General features: G+C 40.2%; 1 protein-coding gene and 1 long non-coding RNA gene across 7 annotated transcripts in view; one reads left to right on the top strand and one right to left on the bottom strand.

The window, feature by feature from the left end:
• The first annotated feature begins 2,840 nt into the window (after positions 1-2,840).
• The window catches only part of Sanbr (SANT and BTB domain regulator of CSR), a 46,431-nt gene continuing 28,268 nt past the window's right edge, over positions 2,841-21,003 (top strand). Inside the window, exons 1-10 of one of the 6 annotated variants that reach the window (XM_050140804.1) lie at positions 2,841-3,001; positions 3,288-3,363; positions 5,069-5,117; positions 5,317-5,446; positions 7,529-7,687; positions 8,337-8,523; positions 10,272-10,365; positions 12,820-13,058; positions 14,792-14,850; positions 16,131-16,291. In XM_050140804.1, coding sequence (XP_049996761.1) covers positions 7,538-7,687; positions 8,337-8,523; positions 10,272-10,365; positions 12,820-13,058; positions 14,792-14,850; positions 16,131-16,291 — 890 coding nt within the window. In that variant the 5' untranslated portion in view covers positions 2,841-3,001; positions 3,288-3,363; positions 5,069-5,117; positions 5,317-5,446; positions 7,529-7,537. Of the gene's footprint in view, positions 3,002-3,287; positions 3,435-5,068; positions 5,118-5,316; positions 5,447-7,528; positions 7,688-8,336; positions 8,524-10,271; positions 10,366-12,819; positions 13,059-14,791; positions 14,851-16,130; positions 16,292-21,003 lie in introns of those variants that run through there. The other 5 variants (XM_050140802.1, XM_050140801.1, XM_050140803.1 and 2 more) reach the window with 5 other exon arrangements.
• On the bottom strand, positions 8,536-9,663 carry LOC126500714 (uncharacterized). The gene is made up of 3 exons (XR_007591406.1): positions 9,135-9,663; positions 8,992-9,063; positions 8,536-8,920 (listed from the first exon to the last, which is right to left on the bottom strand). It is a non-coding gene; the product is annotated as an uncharacterized lncRNA (long non-coding RNA).

Genomic DNA, 21,003 nt, shown 5'->3' with positions numbered 1-21,003 from the left:
ACACATCTGCTCCTGGCAGTACCAATCTACTTCTAGAGGAAGATGGGCATTGAAGAGGCTCCTTATGAAGTTTGATAGTCATTTGGGCAAGAAACTGCTCTTGCCTGGACTGTTGCATAAACTGGACACAGAGAACCTGCAAAGAAAGGGCTGCTGAACTTGCCTAAAGGTGAGATGATCTTTCGGGGTTCCTGACTCATGAAAGAGTCTGCAAGACATTCTGCAGGGCACCAGATGAAGACGAAGGCGTAAGTCACAAACAATCCCACACCAGTTTGGAATTATGATTAATAGAATGGTTATTTATTTAAAGGGGAAAAAACTTACAGATCACCGTCCCAGACAACAGCCCTCTGTGCAATCAGGAAGGGAGTCTAGTCGCCGTAAGCGGAGCAGGAAGTAAGAGAGAGCGAGGAGGGAAGTGGCTGCATTTTTAAAGAGAGAGACCACACCCCAATGGGCTGGTATCTCAGCAGCTATTGGCTGGAGGAACGGAAGGACCTCCTGCAACAGTAATCTGCCATGTTGGTTTATTAATTACCTGTTATGTGATTTGGTAAACTGTAATCTTTATTGTCCAGCAGATGTCGTGGTTGCAGAGTTGCGACTAGAAGCAATGCAACCGGTGGTGACAGGAATGGTCCTGAGCTGCTTTAGTTTCTGCCTTGGTACTCATTAAATACTGAGCAATATGCTTTGCTTGACAAATTAAAAGCAATTACATGGAGCAAGAAACCCAGAATTCATGGGCAGGGAGCACAAACCGGAAGTTGCAGAAGTTGCCACAGGGCAAGGAACCACACCAGGGAACCGCACCAGGAAATGCGGCAGTAATGTGTGCGCTTGGAAAATTTCCAAGTTGCCACACGCAGTAAGCTCTGCTGTGGCGGATGTTCTACCAAAAAAAAAAAAAACCTGCTTAGGTAAAAGCAAGCCAAGCAGGTGGGGTTGGGAGACTTTCTGGGCCATAGACTGGCTAGGCCTTTAGGCTATCCACCCGGTAGGTGTGGAGTCCAGATTTATGTGGGCACCAGATCAAGAAGAATGCTTAAAAGAAATCCCACACCAGCTCAGAATTGAGAATAATAGACAGTTATTTATTTAGGGGTAGACTCACAAATCAGAATCCTCTGCTGGAACAGAGAACAGAAACCGAATCCCGCAGCTGGAAAAGAGGCCGGAAGCATGCTTTACTTTGGCATAAATAGTATAAGAGGTCACTCCCCAGTGGGCAGTTAATTTAAAGGCTACTGGCTGTATGATTTCCTACAGCATATGCTGGTTGTAATTCTAATCTTATTCTTGATATCTCTTCCTAGTGTATATAGTTTTGTATTGGTTTTGGAACTCTCTTATTTAAACAAAAGGGGGAGGTGCTGTGGGAGCTACTTCAGCCAATAGCCTTTAAGATACCAGCTCACTTGAGCATGGTCTTTTATGCTATAAATGCAGCTTTAAAGCTTGAGCTCACTCTCTCGCTTCCGGCTCTTGCTTTCGTTTGTGCAGAGGACTGTGGTTTAGGACTGCTATCTGTGAGTCTACCCCTAAATAAAAAACCCTTTGTTAGATGTAATTCTGAGCTAGTGTGGGATTGTTTTGTAGCTTCCATCACCACATAATGACTGTACTAATTTAAATTCCCACCCTTTTGACGTTGCAACACAACTTTGTCCTCTATCTACAAAGCAGATGCTCAAAAACTTTGAAACCAAGTTACAAAAGATATTCCACGATTTTGTGATGAGCAGCATTCATAGGTGTCCTGGAATCCATGTGGTTTTAGACTGCTTTCTTTGGTTTTTAGTCTTGGGGAGCAAACATGGGGCATCCTGTGTGTTAGGGAAGCATTCTACCAACTGATCTACATCCCTGGGTCCTAAACTTTAGTTATTTGAGGTTTAAATGGAAAAGACTAAATAAATTATCCTCTCAAGGACCCTGTCTGTAAAAGTATGCTTTAGAAAAGACGTAAGTAAACTGTATGGTGTTGAATGCCTGTAGTCCCAGCATTTGCAAGGTGGAGGCAGGAGGATCAGGATGTACCTAAAAGAGAAAAAGAAAAAGCTAGAGTTCAAAATCAACAGCTACATAGGGAGTTGAGACTGGACTGCCCCCTAAAGAATGAAAATATTAAAGCGATGATGGAAAAGTTTCCAACACTATCTAAAGTGATAGCGCATGTTTATTTCGGTGTGAAGCAACAGAGGCTGGTCTCATATGGGGTCCCCAACAGTAAAGCTCGGTTCTCTTAAATCTGTGCTTATAAGGACACCGTTTGGAATCTTGCCCAAACCACAGAGTGGTAGTCAATGTAAACTCACATTCTGGCTTCTAATCCGCTTCCTTCAGTGCCTTCCGGCTTAACACCGATGTCATTTTCCACAATATATCGGAGCAGTCACTAGCTTTTCAGTTACAGTTTGTTTCTAACTGCCAGTCAACGCCCTATCAGATTATAGAATTTCGTTTTACCTATATGCAGCTTATACCAAAATGACTGACACGGAAATATTTTTTTAACTCCATTCTTTGAACTCGCGCTCCCTTTATCTCCCACACATCCCTCTGGTGCACTCCGCATCGGTCATCTAAAATCAATAGCTGAGGATCAAGTTGCTAAGAGACAGGACGCTGAGAGGGCGGAGCCGCTGCAATGCGACAGGCTTGAGAGGAAAAGCCAGAGGGGGCGGGCTAAGGAGCAGTGGGCGGAGCCGTGGGCTGCGCTCCGGACCGCACCCTCGGGCCCGCAGGAGCTCGTCGTTCATTGGCTCCTCGGCTGCGGCGCTAGCCTGCGATTGGCCGGGCCGGTCGACTGGGGCTCCGCCCCTCGGCTCTCGTTCAGGGCTGCCAGCTACCGGGCGCAGGCGGGTGCGGTCGCGGTGCGTGAGGCCGCCTGAGCCGGGCTTGGTCGCCGGGTCGCGCCGTTCCCGGCACGAGCTTGGGCGGTGCCGGCCGCTGCAGGTGACACGGGCGCAGTGGGGGCCGCCGCGGCCTTGTGGAGGTGAGGGAGACGCTGAGAGGCTGGGGCACCCAGGCGGGAGCTGGAAGTGGGGCGAGGGCCGGGAGCTCGGCCGTCCCGGGCGGGCGGACGGACCGACGGATCGTGCGGGCCCCGTTGCCCGGAAGCCCGCGGACGCCCGGGCACAGCCCGCTGCCCCATCCCGCCGCCGCCCAGCAGCCCCGTCCCGCCCGCGCGCCTGACGACGGAGCCCAGCTTCGGCGCCGGACTCCGGCCCTCGTCGTCCCGGCCTGGCTCCTGTCCGACGCCTTTGTCTGCCTCTCTCTAGCCCGCGCCCCGAGTCGGCGTCCACGCCGCGGAATCCGGGCCCGGAGGACGCGCCGCGCAGGGAGCCTCGGACCCGGGTGGGAGGCGATGCTACCCTACGCCCTTCAGAATCAGAGCCAACCGCCTCGGTTCTCAGGTCTTGACCAGGGTCAGGAAGTCTGTTCTCCTTTTTTGGGATGAGTCAGTGTTAACCACCTCCCTGTGTTGTGCCAGAGACCTCCCACCTGTCCCTGTGCCCCCTTCCGTCCACTGCCACCTCTGCCTAGGGAGAAAAAGAATCAAGAACCCCTTTTTCATTGAAACATGAAAAACAGGTGCTTATCATGGACAGAGAAAGCGACTTAGATAGCCGTGTTTATGCAAGTGAATAAGCCAAAAATAAGGAAACAAGTTATGTTCTTTAAAAGTGTAATGTGTTAAACAATAGAATTTTCAATTTAGGGTAAGTAATTTGTTATGCCTTAGACACTTTTAACATATATTATTTTATCATGTATGAGGATAATTTTGAGCTTCAGATATTCTTTTGATCAAAGTTTTTCGTGTCTTTATACCTTGTTCCTGAATGAGATGCGTTTGCCAGCTGTTCCAAGAGACTATATGCTTTATTAAAAATTATCTGTCAATGCTTTACCTTTCATACTTACGTTCAGACCCGAAAGGAAGTTTGCTAGTAGATTAATTTAAGTAGAATACACAATAGTTTTATCCTTGCTTGGAAAGATTCAGTTGTGTCTACAGAAAAAAAAATCACACCCAAATTATGTAAATTATCCATGAGCACAAATACATGAGAATAATATTTGAAATATACACGATTTTAAGAATTTGATAGAGACAACATTTTTGAAATTTTAATGACTGGAGATTTAGCTCAGTGGTAGAGTACACTCCTCATCCCCACCACCAAGAATAGAAAAAAAAAATTCAATTGATTTTTTTTCCTGGAAATTAAAACCAAAAAAAAACCCAGCTTACAAGGGGTCTGTTTTCTTTCTTTCTTTCTTTCTTTCTTTCTTTCTTTCTTTCTTTCTTTCTTTCTTTCTTTCTTTCTTTCAGTGCTGGGCATCAAACTGAGGGCCCCACATAGTAGGCAAGAACTCATCTACATTCCTGGATCCTAAATGTCTACTAAGGTCCCAACAAATTATAAACACCCCTTTCCAAATCATGTGCTCAGAAAAGGGATCCATGTATTACCCCTGTAAGTAGAGAGCAGTGTGCTCAGAAAGGGATCCACGTATTATTTACCCATGTAATAGAGAGCAGTGTTCACTGAAAATCAAGATTGCCACATATTATTGTAGATACTTACATATTCTCATAGAGTACAGCTTTCAACTCAGAGTGGGGTTCCAAAAGATACATTGTTTCTTTAAAGTTTTGTGACTTTATTAACTCAGCAAACATTTTGGGCACTATCTGCTTTGCTGGTCCTTCTAAGGAATCAAAAGATAAAAAGACCAACCTATGAGCTGGGTGTGTCAGTACAGACCTGTAATCCCTGTGCTCTGGAGGTTGAGGAGGAGGATCAAGAGGTAGAAGCTAGCCTGAGCTACAAAGCAAGATAAAACTGAAATTCTGTCCTCGGCAATTCTTTCTAAGTGACTCAGCTAATTCTTGAAAAAAATTTATGTCACCAATGGCCAAAGTAGAATAAGAATAAATAGTGGTTGTAATAAAGTGTGGTACCCATTTGAATCCAGATGCTGTGCTGGGTGCTTTAATAGTATGATTGAATTCTCACAATAATCCTAAAGGCTGTTGTTGTTTTCCTTATAGCTGAAACAGTTGAAGCCCCAGGATGCACTGCTGCAAATGGTAAAGCTGGGTAAGTATCAGGAGCCCACTTTAATCCTTTATCGGCAGCATACTTCATTGTTAATCTTTATGAATCTGTTTGATCCAGGGATCTCAGAAATGCTAATTCTTCTGCTACAAACATCCAGTCCTCACACTGTACCTGTAAGAGGTCCCACTTAAAGCCTGGAAATCCAGAAGCTACCTACTGTTTTACCTTTGTTTTGCAGATGAGGAAATTGGAAGCCAAATTACTTGAACTAGATGCTATCTTAATGGTGGAACCAGGATACACAGTTGGACAGCGTCACTTCAGAATCTATACTTGTGACTACTACGCTGTACAGACCCTCCTATAAGGTACATCCCTGGAAGCCATGATTTTAGAGTGCTTTGGGTCTCTTTTGTGTTTTAGATTTATTCATTTTTATTTATGTGTGTTTGCTTGCATGTATCTGTGTGCATCATACACATGCTTAGTCCCCATGAAGACCAGAAGAGGGCGCTATAGCCCCTGTAACTGGAGCAATGAATGGGTGTAAAAAACAGTTGGGAGCTGGGTACCAAACTCAGGTCTTGCTCAATAACAGCAAGTACTTGCAACTGCCAGCCATCTCTCGGGCCCCTGTTGCTTTTTAATGCTTATGCAAACACATAGATTGTTACTTGGCTGCCATTTTATGTCCTAAGGCAGTGGTTCTTGCTCCTGACTTGCTTCCACACTTCTACTCCAGCGCACTTGAAATACTGCAGTCCTAGGAAGCATATACTGTTTCTGTAGGCCACATCTCGAGATGTCACAGTCCTAGGAAGCATACACTGTCTCTGTAGGCCACGTCTCGAGATGTCTCAGTCCTAGGAAACATATACTGTCTCTGTAAGCCACATTTGGAGATGTCGCGGTCCTAGGAAGCATATGCTGTCTCTGTAGGCCATGTCTCATCTGTGAGGTGCCATGGGTATCTCCAGAGTACCTTCCCAGAGTGACCCCTTTTGTTCTCTCTGCACTGTCAGGCTTTTAGTCTAATACCTCTGCTGCAGTTCAGCAAGTTTAGGTGGCGTCTGTCTGTCAGTGATCTTTGCTCTACGTTATGCCGTATTTTTCTTAGAGCAGCTTATAGTTTCAGGTGGATTCTCAACCTAGAAACTAACAACAGTTAAACTGTAAGCATAACTAGCCATTAACCCTCACCTCTGTTTTTCTATAATTTTGTATTCCAACTTCGGCTGCAGTGCCTGACACATGATGGAATTGGTAAATGCTTGGATAAAACAGTGTCTTACATTGGCTGACATAAAGAGCTTTTAAAACATTTTATCTTTGGAGGGTGGTTCTGTTTCTGTTTCTTTTCTTTCTTTTTATAATATCCCCAGCCCACCTCAGGAGACAAAGCTTTGACAGTTGTTTCTCTAAAACACAAGCAGCGTCACAAGCTATTAGAGTCTGTCCTTTCCCATCCTGAACCATCACCTCTGACTCACCGCCTCTCCACCCCATGCTCTTATGTAGAATGGAAAGAACTATCTTAATAGATTGATGGCATTGTGTAACTTATTTAGCTCCTTAGAACCTGTTTCCTTACGTTGTAAAATTAGTGAGAGCTCCTCTTTCATAGCTATTCCAATTTCTCTGCCTCCCCATGGTGCAACTCCATTTTGGCTGTTGGCCAGAATAATGTCACCATGATGCTTACGTTATCCATTTTTCTGCCAGTATCCATCGCCACATCAGTCAGGTCAGTTTCACATTGCTTCAGAAAAAAAGGGCTGCAAAGAACTTTGCAAAGAGAAGTTGTTTCAAACATATAAAAATAGCACCACTTAATAGTCATTACTACAGTTCTGCTCTGCTCGGTTACCAGGCCAAGGCTCATCTTATTATGTCTATGCAAGTTCAGTTTGTTCAGCCGTCATTATTTGCACCGCGAACATTCACTCAGGGAAAAACAGGAGGGAGGCTATTTAAGAACAGAATGAAATTATAATCTATTTTTTTTCTTTTTAGCAAGGTACATGTTTCAATTTCTTCACAGTTTGATTAAATGAATTCTAGATAGTCAGTGTATAAACAAGGCATGGTTAGTGAGTTTTTATAAGAAGAAAAACTTCCCCTGGACATTTGATTTGGAAAAAATTTAACATATAACAGAGTCAGAAAGAATTTTGTAGTAAACACCCAAATGCCTGCCACTGGAAATCTATCATTAAGATTCTTTTTATTGTATTTTTCATCCATCTGTCCATCCATACATGTACCCATCTTTCAAGTCATAATATCATAAAGCTTTTGTGTCTGAGGAGATTTTGGATGGATATTCTGTGTTTGTTTTATTTTTTCTTTATATGACAGGTGATTTTTAGGAATGACTGTAACTAGTCTACAATGTTCTAGAAACATCTGAATTTCAGATGTTAATAAGACTGTGTTTTCCCTGTTTCTAGCTCCAAAAGATGAGTCGTGGGTATCCAGAAAACAATAATTTCCTGAATAATAATAACCAAATGGTATTAGATATGATCCTTTATCCATTAATTGGAATCCCTCAGACCATCAACTGGGAAACTGTGGCAAGGCTTGTGCCTGGACTAACACCCAAAGAGGTAAGTAACAATCCCTAGATACCACCTAATGAGCAAACACAACAGCACACTGAACCCCCAAATGTGAGATCTAAAGAAACATCTAAGTGAAAAAATTTACATCTTTTTATTTCCTTTTATATTTATTTTATTGTATTTATAAGTGTTTTGTCTGCATGTATATCTGTGCACCACATTCATATAGTGCTCAAGGACACCGGAAGAGGACATTCCAGGACAGCCAGGACTACACATAGAAATCCTGTCTCCTAAGATAATTTTAAAATAAAGTGTCTTTAAATAGAAGACAAGAAAATAACTTTTTCCCATTAATCTTTTTACTTTGCCTTACACATACAAAACCTTAATGATTGAAGTTGATCATTCAGAACTATGAATAAATATATCTTCTCCCCTATAAGTTAGATCAATCAACAATATTTTATTAAATTTTATTGGCTGAAGATTATCTTAATGATTACTTAATGATTACTCTTATAATATTACTCAATGATAATATCATGTATTAAGGTAGTAAGCATGTTTAAAACCATTATGTGCTTTTTTTTAACTTTTTTGGTTAGCACAGGAAGTACCACCATTTTGGCATTTTCATTCACAGGGAGTTTTGTAATGTAACCTCCATTTTTACCATTTTCTATTTTTTCAGTGTGCAAAAAGGTTTGATGAGCTGAAGAGCAGCGGAAGCTCACCTGTCGACAATCAGTATAACCCCTTAATGGCAGCTGGGGAGGGTCCTGTGGAGTCTTTAGCCACTTACATTAAATCTTCACTTCTGGAAACACAAGGAGATTTTCAAGAGACTCCAGTTGATCAAGTCACAGTTTCCAAAGCAGGTAAGATTGTAAAGTACAATATAGCACTTGTCCTTATGAAAATCTACATTTGTACAGTCTAGTCAATCTTAGTCAACAATTCAAATACTTGTGTAAAATCTGTTAGTATTTTTATCTTTGTGAATGTTAAAAATTTTCATTGTCTTTGCTGTTTTTCAAAAACCTTAACTGTAATATGTAGGTGAAGTAATTTTTCTAAAACAAAATGTTAATTGTATCAAAATTATATACTCTAGTTTCTCAAACTAGTGTTTTACATGTTGTTTATTTGCTGTAATTTTGTTTTTTGAAAAAGGGTGTCATGTAACCCAGGCTGGTCTTGAACTCAGTATGTAGCTAAGAAAGACCTTGAACTTCTGAGTTTCCTGCCTCCCATCTCCCAAGTACTGAGAGATGACTGTATCACTGTACTGAGAGGTGACTGTATCACTGTACTGAGATGACTGTATCAGTGTACTGAGAGATGACCTGTATCACTGTACTGAGATGACTGTATCTCTGTACTGAGAGATGACCTGTATCACTGTACTGAGAGATGACCTGTATTACTGTACTGAGAGGTGACTGTATCTCTGTACTGAGAGGTGACTGTATCACTGTACTGAGATGACTGTATCTCTGTACTGAGAGATGACTGTATCACTGTACTGAGAGGTGACTGTATCACTGTACTGAGAGATGACTGTATCACTGTACTGAGAGATGGAGTATATCACCACACCCAGTTTATGCAGTGCCGGGAATTAATCTCAGTAGATAAGTCTTCAGCCAGCTGAACTGTATTCCTAGCCTTCGTTTCCTTATTTTAAATTAATTTAACATGGATGTAATATAGCAAATTTATATTTCATTTTCTCTCCTGTGCTCATAGTTTATTTGTAGATATCCCACTTAAAGAATAATAAAATTTTCTTCTCCCAGAACAAATTAAAGTTAAGTTTTAAGTTCAGCTGCACTTGGACTTGTTTTTTACTTTTACTTTTTCTTGTAGCTCAGGTTGGCTCAAACTTGTTATGTAGCTAAGGATGACCTTGTACGCCTGATCTTTCCGTGTGCTGGGATAAAGGCATGTACCATCATGCTTGGGCACTTTTTAAAATATTTATTAATTAGTTAATTTCTTTCATTTGTTTGTTTTTGAAACAGAATCTCTCTGTGTAGCCCTAGCTGTCCCAGAACTTACTGTATGAACCAGGCTGGTCCAGAACTCACTGAGCTCCATCTACCACTGCCTCCCAACCTCTGGGATCATAGCACATGCTACTATCCAGGCTACTTTAAAAAAATAGAGCATCTTGCTCTTCGTGGTCTCTTTTTACAGCCATTTTTACTGAAGTTGACAGAAATTCAGGTAGCACAGTGGCAGGGTTGAGGAGGTGTTTTCTGGAGTTGCACTTGGAAGTCACCAGTTTAGGGGTCCTCAGAAGGAGCCACTTTACTTTCAGCTGCGGTCTGAATATGGAAATAGGAATGCACTTTGGGAAGAGGAGACTGAGCTGTGCTTTTGAGCAATTGGCTTGGTTTGGAATACCACATCTTCTGAGAATGTTCACTAGAACGTTAGCAGTCGTACTGCCCTTAAGATATGAGTGTTAAGGTGAGAAATGCTACCTGACAAATGCCAAATACCATAGCTGGCCTTGGGAACCATGTGTTTACCTTGTTACCATCCATAAGTAAAAGCCATTCTCAGCTAGAAATGCTAACCCACCCCCCTTTTTTTGTATGTGTCTGTTTCTGTATTTAAGGAAGACATAGTATAGCTTCCACAAGGAATTGTTCTTCAGAAAGTGAAAATTGTACTACTCGTAATGCTGGAGAAATGACTGAAGAATCTGAAGGGTAGGAGGCCGGTTGTTTGCTAGATAAGATTTAATATTAATATTACTGTTAGCCGTTCACATATACGATTGGTGGTTGTGTTTATCAGTCAGCATACTGTAGGAATTTTACATACTTCATTGCTAAGACATTGGAATCGGATTCCTCTGTGCTGAACAACAACAAATAGCTTAATACCTAAGCATGTTGCTTGCTTGTGCTATTTATAAGTTGTGGAGGTTTTTTCATTCTTAAAAATTAATTTGCCTATCTTTAAAAGTTAGAAATAACATCTATTAACATAATTTTGAAAGTAAATTTTAATGTCCAAAGAAAAACCTCTAAGTAATTAGTTCTTTAACTTTATTAATGAGATTAGATGTGCATTTTAGAACTGTCTAATATAGTTGCTTTATAAATATTTAGAAATCAGAATGTATTTCACTATGCTTCAGGTTTTGATATTTTGTTTTGCTCTGTGTGTTTTCTATACAATAAAGTGCATGCATAGTAAATGTTTACTTTGTTTTGACAAATAATACACTAGCTCACATAATGAATATGGAACTATCTTTTTCATCTATAAAATTTCTTTCCTGCACCTCTAATTTTTGTAGATTTATAATAACAGTTTTATTAATATGAAGTTCACATATCACAGAACTCATCTACATTCCTCCTCTCCCTCCTCTCCCTTTCCTTGTATGCGGATGGAGCCTAGGGCACTGCACATGCCAGGGAAGCAAGCCCTCAGCCGCTGAGCTAGTCAGGGTCAGCCAGGTTTCCCAGGCAGCCTTGAACTTGAGCTCTCCCTCTCCACAGGCCAGAGTGTGCATGGTGAGCACGCGTGAGCAAAGGGTATTGGTAGGAATCCCTGCTTCCCGCCTACCGCGTGGGTCCCAAGGATTAAAGCGAGGCCATCAGGTTTAGCAACAAACACCCTTCCTACTGAGCCATCTTGTTAGCCCTCTTTTGATTGTGATAGAACATTGATTATAATACTTCTTCTTATATCCCAACTTTATATAAAACACTTTGTTCTGTATTTGGAATTTGTGAAATTGAACTAAGCACAAAGTAATTCATACTTTTAGTACACTGTATTTCTTCCTATTTATTCCCTTTTTGTAATGGCATGAGACAGTGCATCACACTGTTGGGGGTTCTGGTTTTTCGTTTGTTCGTGTATGTGAAGGTGCATGTGTGGAAGTGAAAAGATTTTCTCTGTCCTGGAACATTCCAGGTTGGCTAGGCTGGATGCGGCCAAGTCCTAAGGATCTGTCTGCTTTGATCTGCCCAACACACTGTGCTTTTTAAAATGGGTTCTAGGAATTCAGCTCCATCTCATTTACCAGCTGAGCTATACCCTTACTCCTACTTTTTCTTTTTTAGTTGACTTTTGCATTTTTGAGACAGGGTCTCACTCTATGGCCCAGGTTGGCCTGGTACCTACTATACAGTACAGACAACCCCCAGCTGATGGTAATCCTACCACTTCAGATTCTCATGCCCCATTACACACGCCTGCTGCCATACCTAGCGAAATACATCACTTTCAAGGAAGGTAAATTCAAGGAGTATGTAGTTTTTGAAGCAAACTTTCAGATGTATTTACTAAATTATTTTATGTAAATAAGCACATAGTTTTAATTCTTTTTTATAAGTAATCGTTTTTTATTATTACTTTAATATTCCACACAGCATCCCTGCTCTCACCCCCTTCCCCCCATACCCACCGTTCTCCCTACCCCCATCCATCCCCCAGAAAGGGTAAGCCCCCCATGGAGAGTCAACAAAGTCTAACATCAGTTTGATGTAGGATCAAGGCCCTCCCCCCATATCTAGGTTGAGCAAGGTATCCCTCCATAGAGAATGAGCTCCAAGATGCCAGATCAAGCACTAGGGATAAATCCTGGTCCCACTGCCAGTGGCCCCACAGAGCACCCAAGCCTCACATCTGTCCCCCACATGCTGTGGGGCTAGTTTGGTCCCATCTTGTAACTGTTCTCATTAATATATATTTTATGAGTGCATGGAGCCAAACATTGCTGATACTAAAGTAAGCATACAGGTTTTTAATTTGATTGTTCAAGGAATCATTTTAGATAGATAGTTTTCCTTTTTTAAAAGTATAAAGATGTTAGTCATTACACAAGAATCAAAGTCTATTATTTAGTTGTTCTTTGAGAACTGAAACTTGAACAATAAAATTGAAGCCATGTAAAGTATTAGTTCTTTAGAAACAATATTTTTTATTTCTTTATGAAGTGGGTAGCTTACTGAAGTTAATCATAATCTAAGGTATAATCAGATAAACAAGAAGTGAGAAATTTTGAAGTCAGACCCTATGAAACAGATTTTTGTGGTCGAAACCTGCAAGAGGACCTTGTTCTCTTACCGCCACCTACACGTCGGTGGTCTCACTGCCCCTTCGCACTCTAATCGTCTCTTTTCTGTGTAACGTTTTTCATGAAGGCCAAACATGGTGATCCACGTATGTGATGAAGCAAAAAATTTGAAAGAAGATTTTATTTGTCCACGAGATCTTTTAATATCAGAAATGAAGTACTTTGCTGAATATTTATCTATGGATGCCCAGCGCTGGGAAGAGGTGGACATTTCTGTTCATTGTGATGTTCATATTTTCAACTGGCTGATAAAATATGTCAAAAGGAACACTAAGGAGAATAAGGATTGTGAGATTCCCACTTTAGGTAAAAAAGCAAAAACAAAAATTGAATCCATTGCTTATTTTGAGCTGAAATCTGTGTCACCCAGTAGTTGCTTCAGGTCCAAACTGAGGCTTAGAGGTTTACTAGAGCCGTGCTCAGACCACAGGAACTCATGCTCTGTCCGACGGGTCCTGGGGCTCTTTAAAGGCTCTCAAGGTTAACCAGGTTTACATGACAATACCAAGATGTTACTCACTTTTTCTGTGTGTCAAGATTTGTTCAGAATGTGAAAAGGCAATGTGTACAAAATTGTTGAGCTTTACAGCCCGAATCAAAGCAGACACAGAGAGCTGTTTATTGGTTTTCTCCAGTACCACACACTCATAGTTAAAAAGGAAAGGGAAAAATGTAGGTTCACTTGTCCTTGATGAAGCGGTAAAAATGACTTTATTACACCTCAACCCTCAGTATACATCTTTTTCTGGGCTCTCATATTGGCCTCAGCAGTTTGGATGCTTACCAGTGTGGCTGTCTTGAGGGGAAGCACTGGCACAGCTGAGTGAGCTCATAACTCAGCTGACCTCAAAGTAGAAAAACGTGTTTACTTGAGAAAGCAGCTTCAGAACTTGTGATTGTTCAGACAGGTAAATGAGCTAGTCACATAAAGAAAAACAGTTGATAGTGGTGTTGTTAGTGATAAAAGCCAAGTTCTCACATGAGAATTCGAGTTTTGGAAAGTGTCCCTGCTGCAGTGTAACCGACAACTTCTCCATACACAAAAACTTTTCTTTTTAAATTCTGTTGGTCTTACTATCAAATCTGAGCTCTAAACACCTCTTTCCCATGAGTCGTCTGAGTACTTAGAACATGCACGACTCTCCCACGTGAGCACTGTGCAGTACCTGAAACATTTCTGCAGTGGGTTAACGCTGCACTCACAGTGCAGATGACCACTGAACAAAGGAGAAGTTTACTGATCAGAGTTCAGATTCTGTGCCACGCCACCTTCACGACAATACTACCTGTCAAGTTTTGGCTTCACAAAGCAGCCTACCCCCAAACAAGTGCAAAAGCTTATTTGAAGCCAGGTGTGGTGGCTCATGCTTGTAATTCCAGCACTCTGGGAAGCTGAGGCAAGAGCATTGCTATAAGTTGAAGATCAGCCTGGGCTAAGAGTGAGATCCTGTCTCAGAAGAAAGAAACAGATACGAGAATTTGGGAGTCAGTTAAGTTAGACGCTGAAGAGATTTATAAAAAATGTCCATCAGTGACACTCACTAATTTTTTTATTTGAAGATATTTTTTAACAAAACTATGTTTACATGTAATAGGATTATTGTATTTTAAAACTGACTTCTAAAAATTTTTTCTAATTATTTCTAATATGGTAAATTATGGTAAATACTGACATATGTTCCACATAAACAAAATCTGTTTAGGACTCTGTTTCTAAGATTAAATGTTTGTCAGCACTGATGCCTTTCTGAAATGCTTCCCTAATTAAAGCTCTCATCCATCGCTGGTTAGCTTTTCTCACTATGACTTTTGCATGCCATTGTCTTTAGCTAGAGTTTTGTACTTAACATGAATCTAATTCAAGGACAGTTTGTCTACACCCTATGATTTAATATTAGATCTTCTTTCTTTTATCCAATCTAAGTGATATAAGTAAGGGTATATCAATTTTTTTTATTAAAGTAACATCATCTTTTAAGATGAAAAGAGAAAATTGAGTTAGAAATCAAAATGAAATTTCATTTTTTTCTTTTTATTAGAGCCAGGAAATGTCATTTCAATTCTCATTTCTTCAGAATTCCTGAAGATGGATTCATTAGTAAGTATTCATTTTAAAAATCTAAGCCCCTTTATTGACCTAATCCTACCCTCTTTTGGATATATAGAAAGCAAAATAGTTAGCTTCAGAGAATAATTGTAACAGTACTTTGTTCTTTTGAGTAGGGGTTAAGACTACTGGGTATCATTTGTATGTTATATCTATAATTGGAACAACTGCGTAATTTGAGACTTGATAGAATAAATTTTATTCTAAAAGATTTTTGTTCTATCACTAATAAGGAAAATTAATTGGATTATATTGTTTTACTATTTAAATAATTTCTTTAGGCATGTTTTTATTCTATGTGTCTCTCACTTATAGTTCAATGAACAAAAACCAAATGCCCAGCTACTAAACAGTGTAGCTTTGTGTTTACATCATAGTTTGTATCTATTGCTTAAGGACAGCTGGTCAAATATAAAACTGTGTGTGTGTATATATATATATATGTATGTATATATATCACATCTATTTCAAGTGATAATATTAAGTACAATTATTTTCTTATTTATCTAATAAATATCTGGGCAACCCTACGGTGCATAGTCAGGCTTAATCTCACACAAAACCAAAAGCAAAAAAATGTTTGTAATTCATGGTTTTCTGTTCCCACGGCTGACATTTTGCAGCTGTTATTTAAATGCTCTCTGGTTTGCCCCATCCAGCTGTACAGAGCAGAGCGCTGCCGTGCTGTGTGCAGGTGGACGCACTGGTTTGTGAGGCGTCTGCGGGCCGTGGGCTTCAAGCAAGGCCTACAGAACAATCAGAGTCCTCACACTTTGAGTTTCAGACCCTAAAGCCCTGAACGATTACTTTTATATCATCAGAACAGTATGTGGAGAAATATGAGACGCCTCTCTCTTTACATTTACATTAAGTAAATCCACCTCAGGTTAGAGAAAGCAAATAAAACAGAACTGAGAAAGTCCTTACACGTCTGAAATTTTGTTTCTCTTCCCTGGAGGATTGGGTATACCTTAATAACTAAGTTTATTCTTGAGAAGTCAGTTGAATATGCACGGTAGTGTGCAGAGTAAGATTTATGCCTGCTACAGACTCTTAAAATACATTATTGTAAATAAAAGGGATTGTAAATGATTTCTCTATATGTGTTTTAAATGTTGCCTATTTAACAGTGTAGATAAACACATACAGGTCCAGTTACTGGCAATGTATATGTGGGTTTGACTTTTCATGATTTTTATGTTTGAAATTACTCTGACAATATCATTTACGTTACTATTTTCAACACTGATTTTCTATTCGGTGTTTTTCAGGTTGAACAATGTATTCAGTATTGCCACAGAAATATGAATGCCATAGTAGCTGCCCCATGCAACATGAACTGTATCAATGCAAACCTCCTCACACGCATAGCTGATCTGTTCACACACAATGAAATTGATGACTTAAAGGACAAAAAAGATAAGTTTAGGAGGTAACTCTTTAAACTTTAGTTCTAAACCTAATAAGTTTTGTTAAGTATATTTCTGTTTAATTGTAGTGAAATTCTATTTTAAAATATATATGAAATATATTTCTATTTTACTTTAAATAAAAACCAGTAACTTACAATAGATTTTAATGATTTAAAATTTTTTATTACATTTAATTTTATTTTGTGTGTGTATGTGCATGTGGACACCAAAGCACACATGAAATCAGTTTTCTCCTTCTCCAGGATGGATTCTGGGGTGCTCAGATTTGATGTCAGATACCCTTTTCTGACGAAGTATCTTGCTAGCTCCTAGTAATCATTATGTGTAATGAACATATGGACATATGGTGGTAATGAGCTTTGTTAAGATTAAGGCTTCATCTTAAGGGGGCAAAGGGGTATGATGTGAGACCAGCAACATCTTGCAGGGGCCATTGGGGTCAGAGCACTGACTCTGAAAAACTTATTTTTATTATTTTTTAATTGTATGTCTTCCTCTGCATGGTGGGGGTTGACATGGGTGCAGGTACCCGTGGAAATCAGGGGCATTGGATTCCCCTGGATCTGGAGACATGTGCTGTTGTAAGCTGCCCAGAATGTGTGTTTGGAACCAAATGCAGGTCCTTCATAGGAACAGTGTGCATTCTAAACCACTGAGCCATCTCCAGCTCAAGTCCACCTAGTCTAAATTAAGGCAGGGTTATAATAATGTTAGTATTTAGTAACCCAAGTTCTCCAGCTTTACCTTCAAGATTGCAACCTAGCTATTTTGGGATCCTTGCATTGCCCTACGGATTTTTCCAGCGAGGAGACTAAGACCTAACTGGGATCTGTTGCACAAATTCTAATTCATCATTTATTTATTTATACCATCTTTTCTCATTTTACATACCAATCCCAGTTCCCAGTCCCTTCCCTTCTCCTTCTCCCTCTACTTGCTCCCCCTCCCACCCCCGAGTCCACTCCTCAGAGAGGGTAAGGCTTCCCATGGGAAGTCAACAAGTTTATCACATTGTTTTGAGGAAGAACAAAGGCCCTCCTCACTATATCTAGGCTGAGCAAGGTGTCCCTCCAAAGAGAATGGGCTCCAAAAAGCCAGTACCGGTAAGCTGTTCCAGAGGGTTTCCCCATCATGGTCTTGACCCCTTTGCTCATATTATTGCTCCTCCCCCTCTTAGGCTGGACTTTGGTAGCTCAGCCCAGTGCTCCACTGTGGATCTCTGTATCTGCTTCCATCAGTTGCTAGATTGATGACATTTAAGATAGTCATCAATCTGATTACAGGGGAAGGCCAGTTCAGTCACCCTCGCCACAATTGCTTAGGCATCTTACCTGGTGTCATTCTTGTGGATTCCTGGGGATTTCTCTAGTGCCAAGTTTCTTGCTAGCTCCATAAATGGCTCCCTCAATCATGATATCTTTTTCTTTGCTCTCCTTCTCTGTCCTTCCCCCAGCTCGACCCTCCCATTCCCTCAGGTTCTCCTTCCCTCCCTGCCCCCCACCCATGCTTCCAATTTTCTCAGGAGATCTTGTCTATTTCTCCTTCCTGGGGGGATCCATGTATGTCTCTCTTAGGGTTCTCCTTGTAACTGAGCTTTACTGGGGTCATGGACTATATAGACTGGTTATCCTTTGCTTTATGTCTAATATCCACTTATGAGTGGCTACATACCATGTTTGCCACCAAGGTTTGTAACCAAGGTTTGGGTTACCTCATTCAGGATGGTTTTTTTTTCTAGTTCCATCCATTTGCATGCAAATTTAAAGATGTCTTTTTTTTCCTTTTTCTTTTTTTTCCCACTGGGTAATACTCCATTGTGTAAATGTACCACATTTTCTTTATCCCTTTTTTGGTTGAGGGGCATGTAGGTGGTTTCCAGGTTCTGGCTATTACAAATAATGCTGCTATAATATAATAATAAGCATAGTTGAGCAAATGTTCTTATAGTATGATTGTGCATCCTTTTGGTATATGCCCAAGAGTGGTATTGCTGGGTCTTGATTACCAGTTTTTTGAGAAACCGTCATACTGATTTACAAAGTGGCTGTACAAGTTTGCACTCCCACCAGCAACGGAGAAATGTTCCCCTTACTCCACATCTTCTCCAGCATAAGTTGTCATTGGTGTTTTTGATCTTAGCCTGGATTTCCTCAGTGTCTGTTGTTATGTCCCCCTTTTTATTTCTGGTTTTGTTAATTTGGATATTCTCTCTCTACCTTTTGATTAGTTTGGAAAAAAGTTTGTCTATCTTGTCGATTTTCTCAAAGAACCAGCTCTTTGTTTCATTGATTCTTTGTATTGTTTTCTTTGTTTCTATTTTATTGATTTCAGCCCTCAATTTGATTATTTTTCTGTCGTCTGTTCCTTTGGGTAACTCTGCTTCTTTTTATTGTAGAGCTTTCAGGGTTGCTGTTAAGTCACTAGTTGGAGATTTCTCCATTTTCTTAGTGCTCTGAACTTCCTTCTTAGCACTGCTTTCATAATGTCCCATAGGTTTCAGTATGTTGTGTCTACATTTTCATTGAAGTTTAGGAAGTCTTTAATTTCTTTATTTCTTCCTTGACCCGGGGTGATTCAGTTGAGCACTGTTCAGTTTCCGTGAGTTTATAGGTTTTCTGTAATTAGTGTTGTGGTTGAATTCTAACTTTAAGCCATGGTAGTCCAATAAGATACAGGGAGTTATTCCAATTTTTTATGTCTGTTGAGATTTGCTTTGTGACCAAATATGTGGTCAATTTTAGAGAAGGTTCCATGAGGTGCTGAGTAGGAGGTATATTCTTTTGTATTTGGGTGGAATGTTCTGTATGTTCTGTAGATGTCTATTAAGTCCATTTGAGTCATGACATCTGTTAGTTCTCTTATTTCTCTGTTAAGTTACTGTCTGGTTGACCTTTCCATTAGAGAGTGTAGGGTGTTGATGTCCCTACTATCACACAGGGGTCCTTCCCAGGGCAGTATGCACATCTCTTCAGACATGATTTTAGCATCTTAATAATACCTAATCTTATGATTTGCAAACACTATAACTTTATACTTATTTATTCCTAGGTATTTAATTTCTCATTGCTATTATAAATGCTATTCTGGTTTATTTGCTGTTAGCAAGAGACTATTAATGAAGGCTGCTCCTTACTTAAAGGGTTGACAGAGAAGTAGCAGTTGGGCACCTTTTAAGGCCCCTGTAAGGGAAAGGAAGGTAAATTCAAGGAAGTTTTGGAAGGGGAAGCAATGACAAAATGTGAGGACCCTGCTATGTGTAGAGGGCGGAGGTGGGGCCCCCGGATGTAGAAAGTTTTCCAGACCTTTGCTCTGAATGATTGCTTAGGAAAAGAAAACAGAGCATAAGTTTGTACATTAAGTGGGCTCAAGAGGGGATATTTGTAAGGCAATACTAGGTTTTTAAATGTGCTAATCAAAATGAGCCATTAAAAGAAAGAAATTGATAGTGAAGAGTATTATCCAAGAATTCAGCCCTTAAGTGGAAGGATGTGTAATGAAATTACCTAGAACAAAATACCTGGAAATGGGAATGGAATCCAAAATCCATATTTGGCCTTTAAGATCAACAAATAATACATTAAGGAAATGGTGGTAGGAAGGACATACGTAGAAGACTTCAAGCTCAGTTATACTATGTTTAATAAGTACTTAGCATTTATTTCCTAACACTGCATCTGACATTATTTAAAAACATATAATTTAATCTTCATTAACCTTATGAGCTGATTAGCCATACTTTTTTATCTTTTATTTGATTTTTGTTTGATTTACCATTAGAGTGAGTAGGGCACCTGACACTTCACGGGTGAAGGTCAGAGAATAACCTTTGAGAGTCCGTCTTTCTTCTTTTGCCTTTATCTTCTCTGCACCTTGCTGGCCCCATTAGCCATATGTTATACACAAGAAAATAAAGATCAAAAAGCAGGCTGCTAAAAATTACATTCCTAGTTATTCGTAGACCTGGGTTGTTAAATTCTCAAATTTTTAAATCTTGAATATTCCAGTAATAAAGGCCTGAAGGAAGACAGATAACTGCTTATTTTCTGGCAAAAAAAAATCCATTCTTGACAGATACGGTGGCATAGTCCTACAACTCTAGCACTCAAGAGGCTAATGCAGGAGGATTGCTCCAAGTCAGAGGCCATCCTGAGCTACATAGTGAAACCAGTTTTCAGAAAAACACAAAATGTGAGCAAAAGCGGTGTCACAGTGCATGAGCCTCGAACGGCGTTTGGGGTGGAGGGGCAAGTACTCGGGGTTTAAATATCAACCCCAGCTGTAGAGTGAGTTTGGGGTCATAAGAGACCCAGCCTTTTAAAAAAAAAAAAAAAAAGGCTAGATTGCTCAGTGGTTAAATGCACGTACTGCCAAGACTGGTGGCCTGAATCCAGTCCTCAGGACCCACATGGTGAAAGGAAAGAGCTGACTTCTGAAAACCATTCCCTCATCTCCATGTATGTACCGTGGCACACGAGTATGTACACACACACACACACACTAAATAAATAAACACATAATAAGAAAAAGAGAATCTTGATCAGCAATAGGTTTATTTACTTAGAATAGCAAAAATTAAATGCCCAAAAGGAACTTCCTAGGAAGTATTAGTCTCATTTTCTACATGTATGAGGACAACACTTATTTTACCACTGTAAACTAACTTTAGGGCTGGGAAGATGGCTCCATACACAAAGTGGCTGCTGTGTATGCT

This window comes from Alexandromys fortis, unplaced genomic scaffold (assembly GCF_014885135.2).
Source record: "Alexandromys fortis isolate MF-2015 unplaced genomic scaffold, M_Fortis_MF-2015_v1.1 scaffold_7, whole genome shotgun sequence".
In the NCBI taxonomy this organism is placed as follows: Eukaryota; Metazoa; Chordata; class Mammalia; order Rodentia; family Cricetidae; genus Alexandromys; species Alexandromys fortis.
The sequence above is the reverse complement of the archived record's forward strand: the minus strand, read 5'-3'. Positions and strand labels throughout refer to the sequence as shown.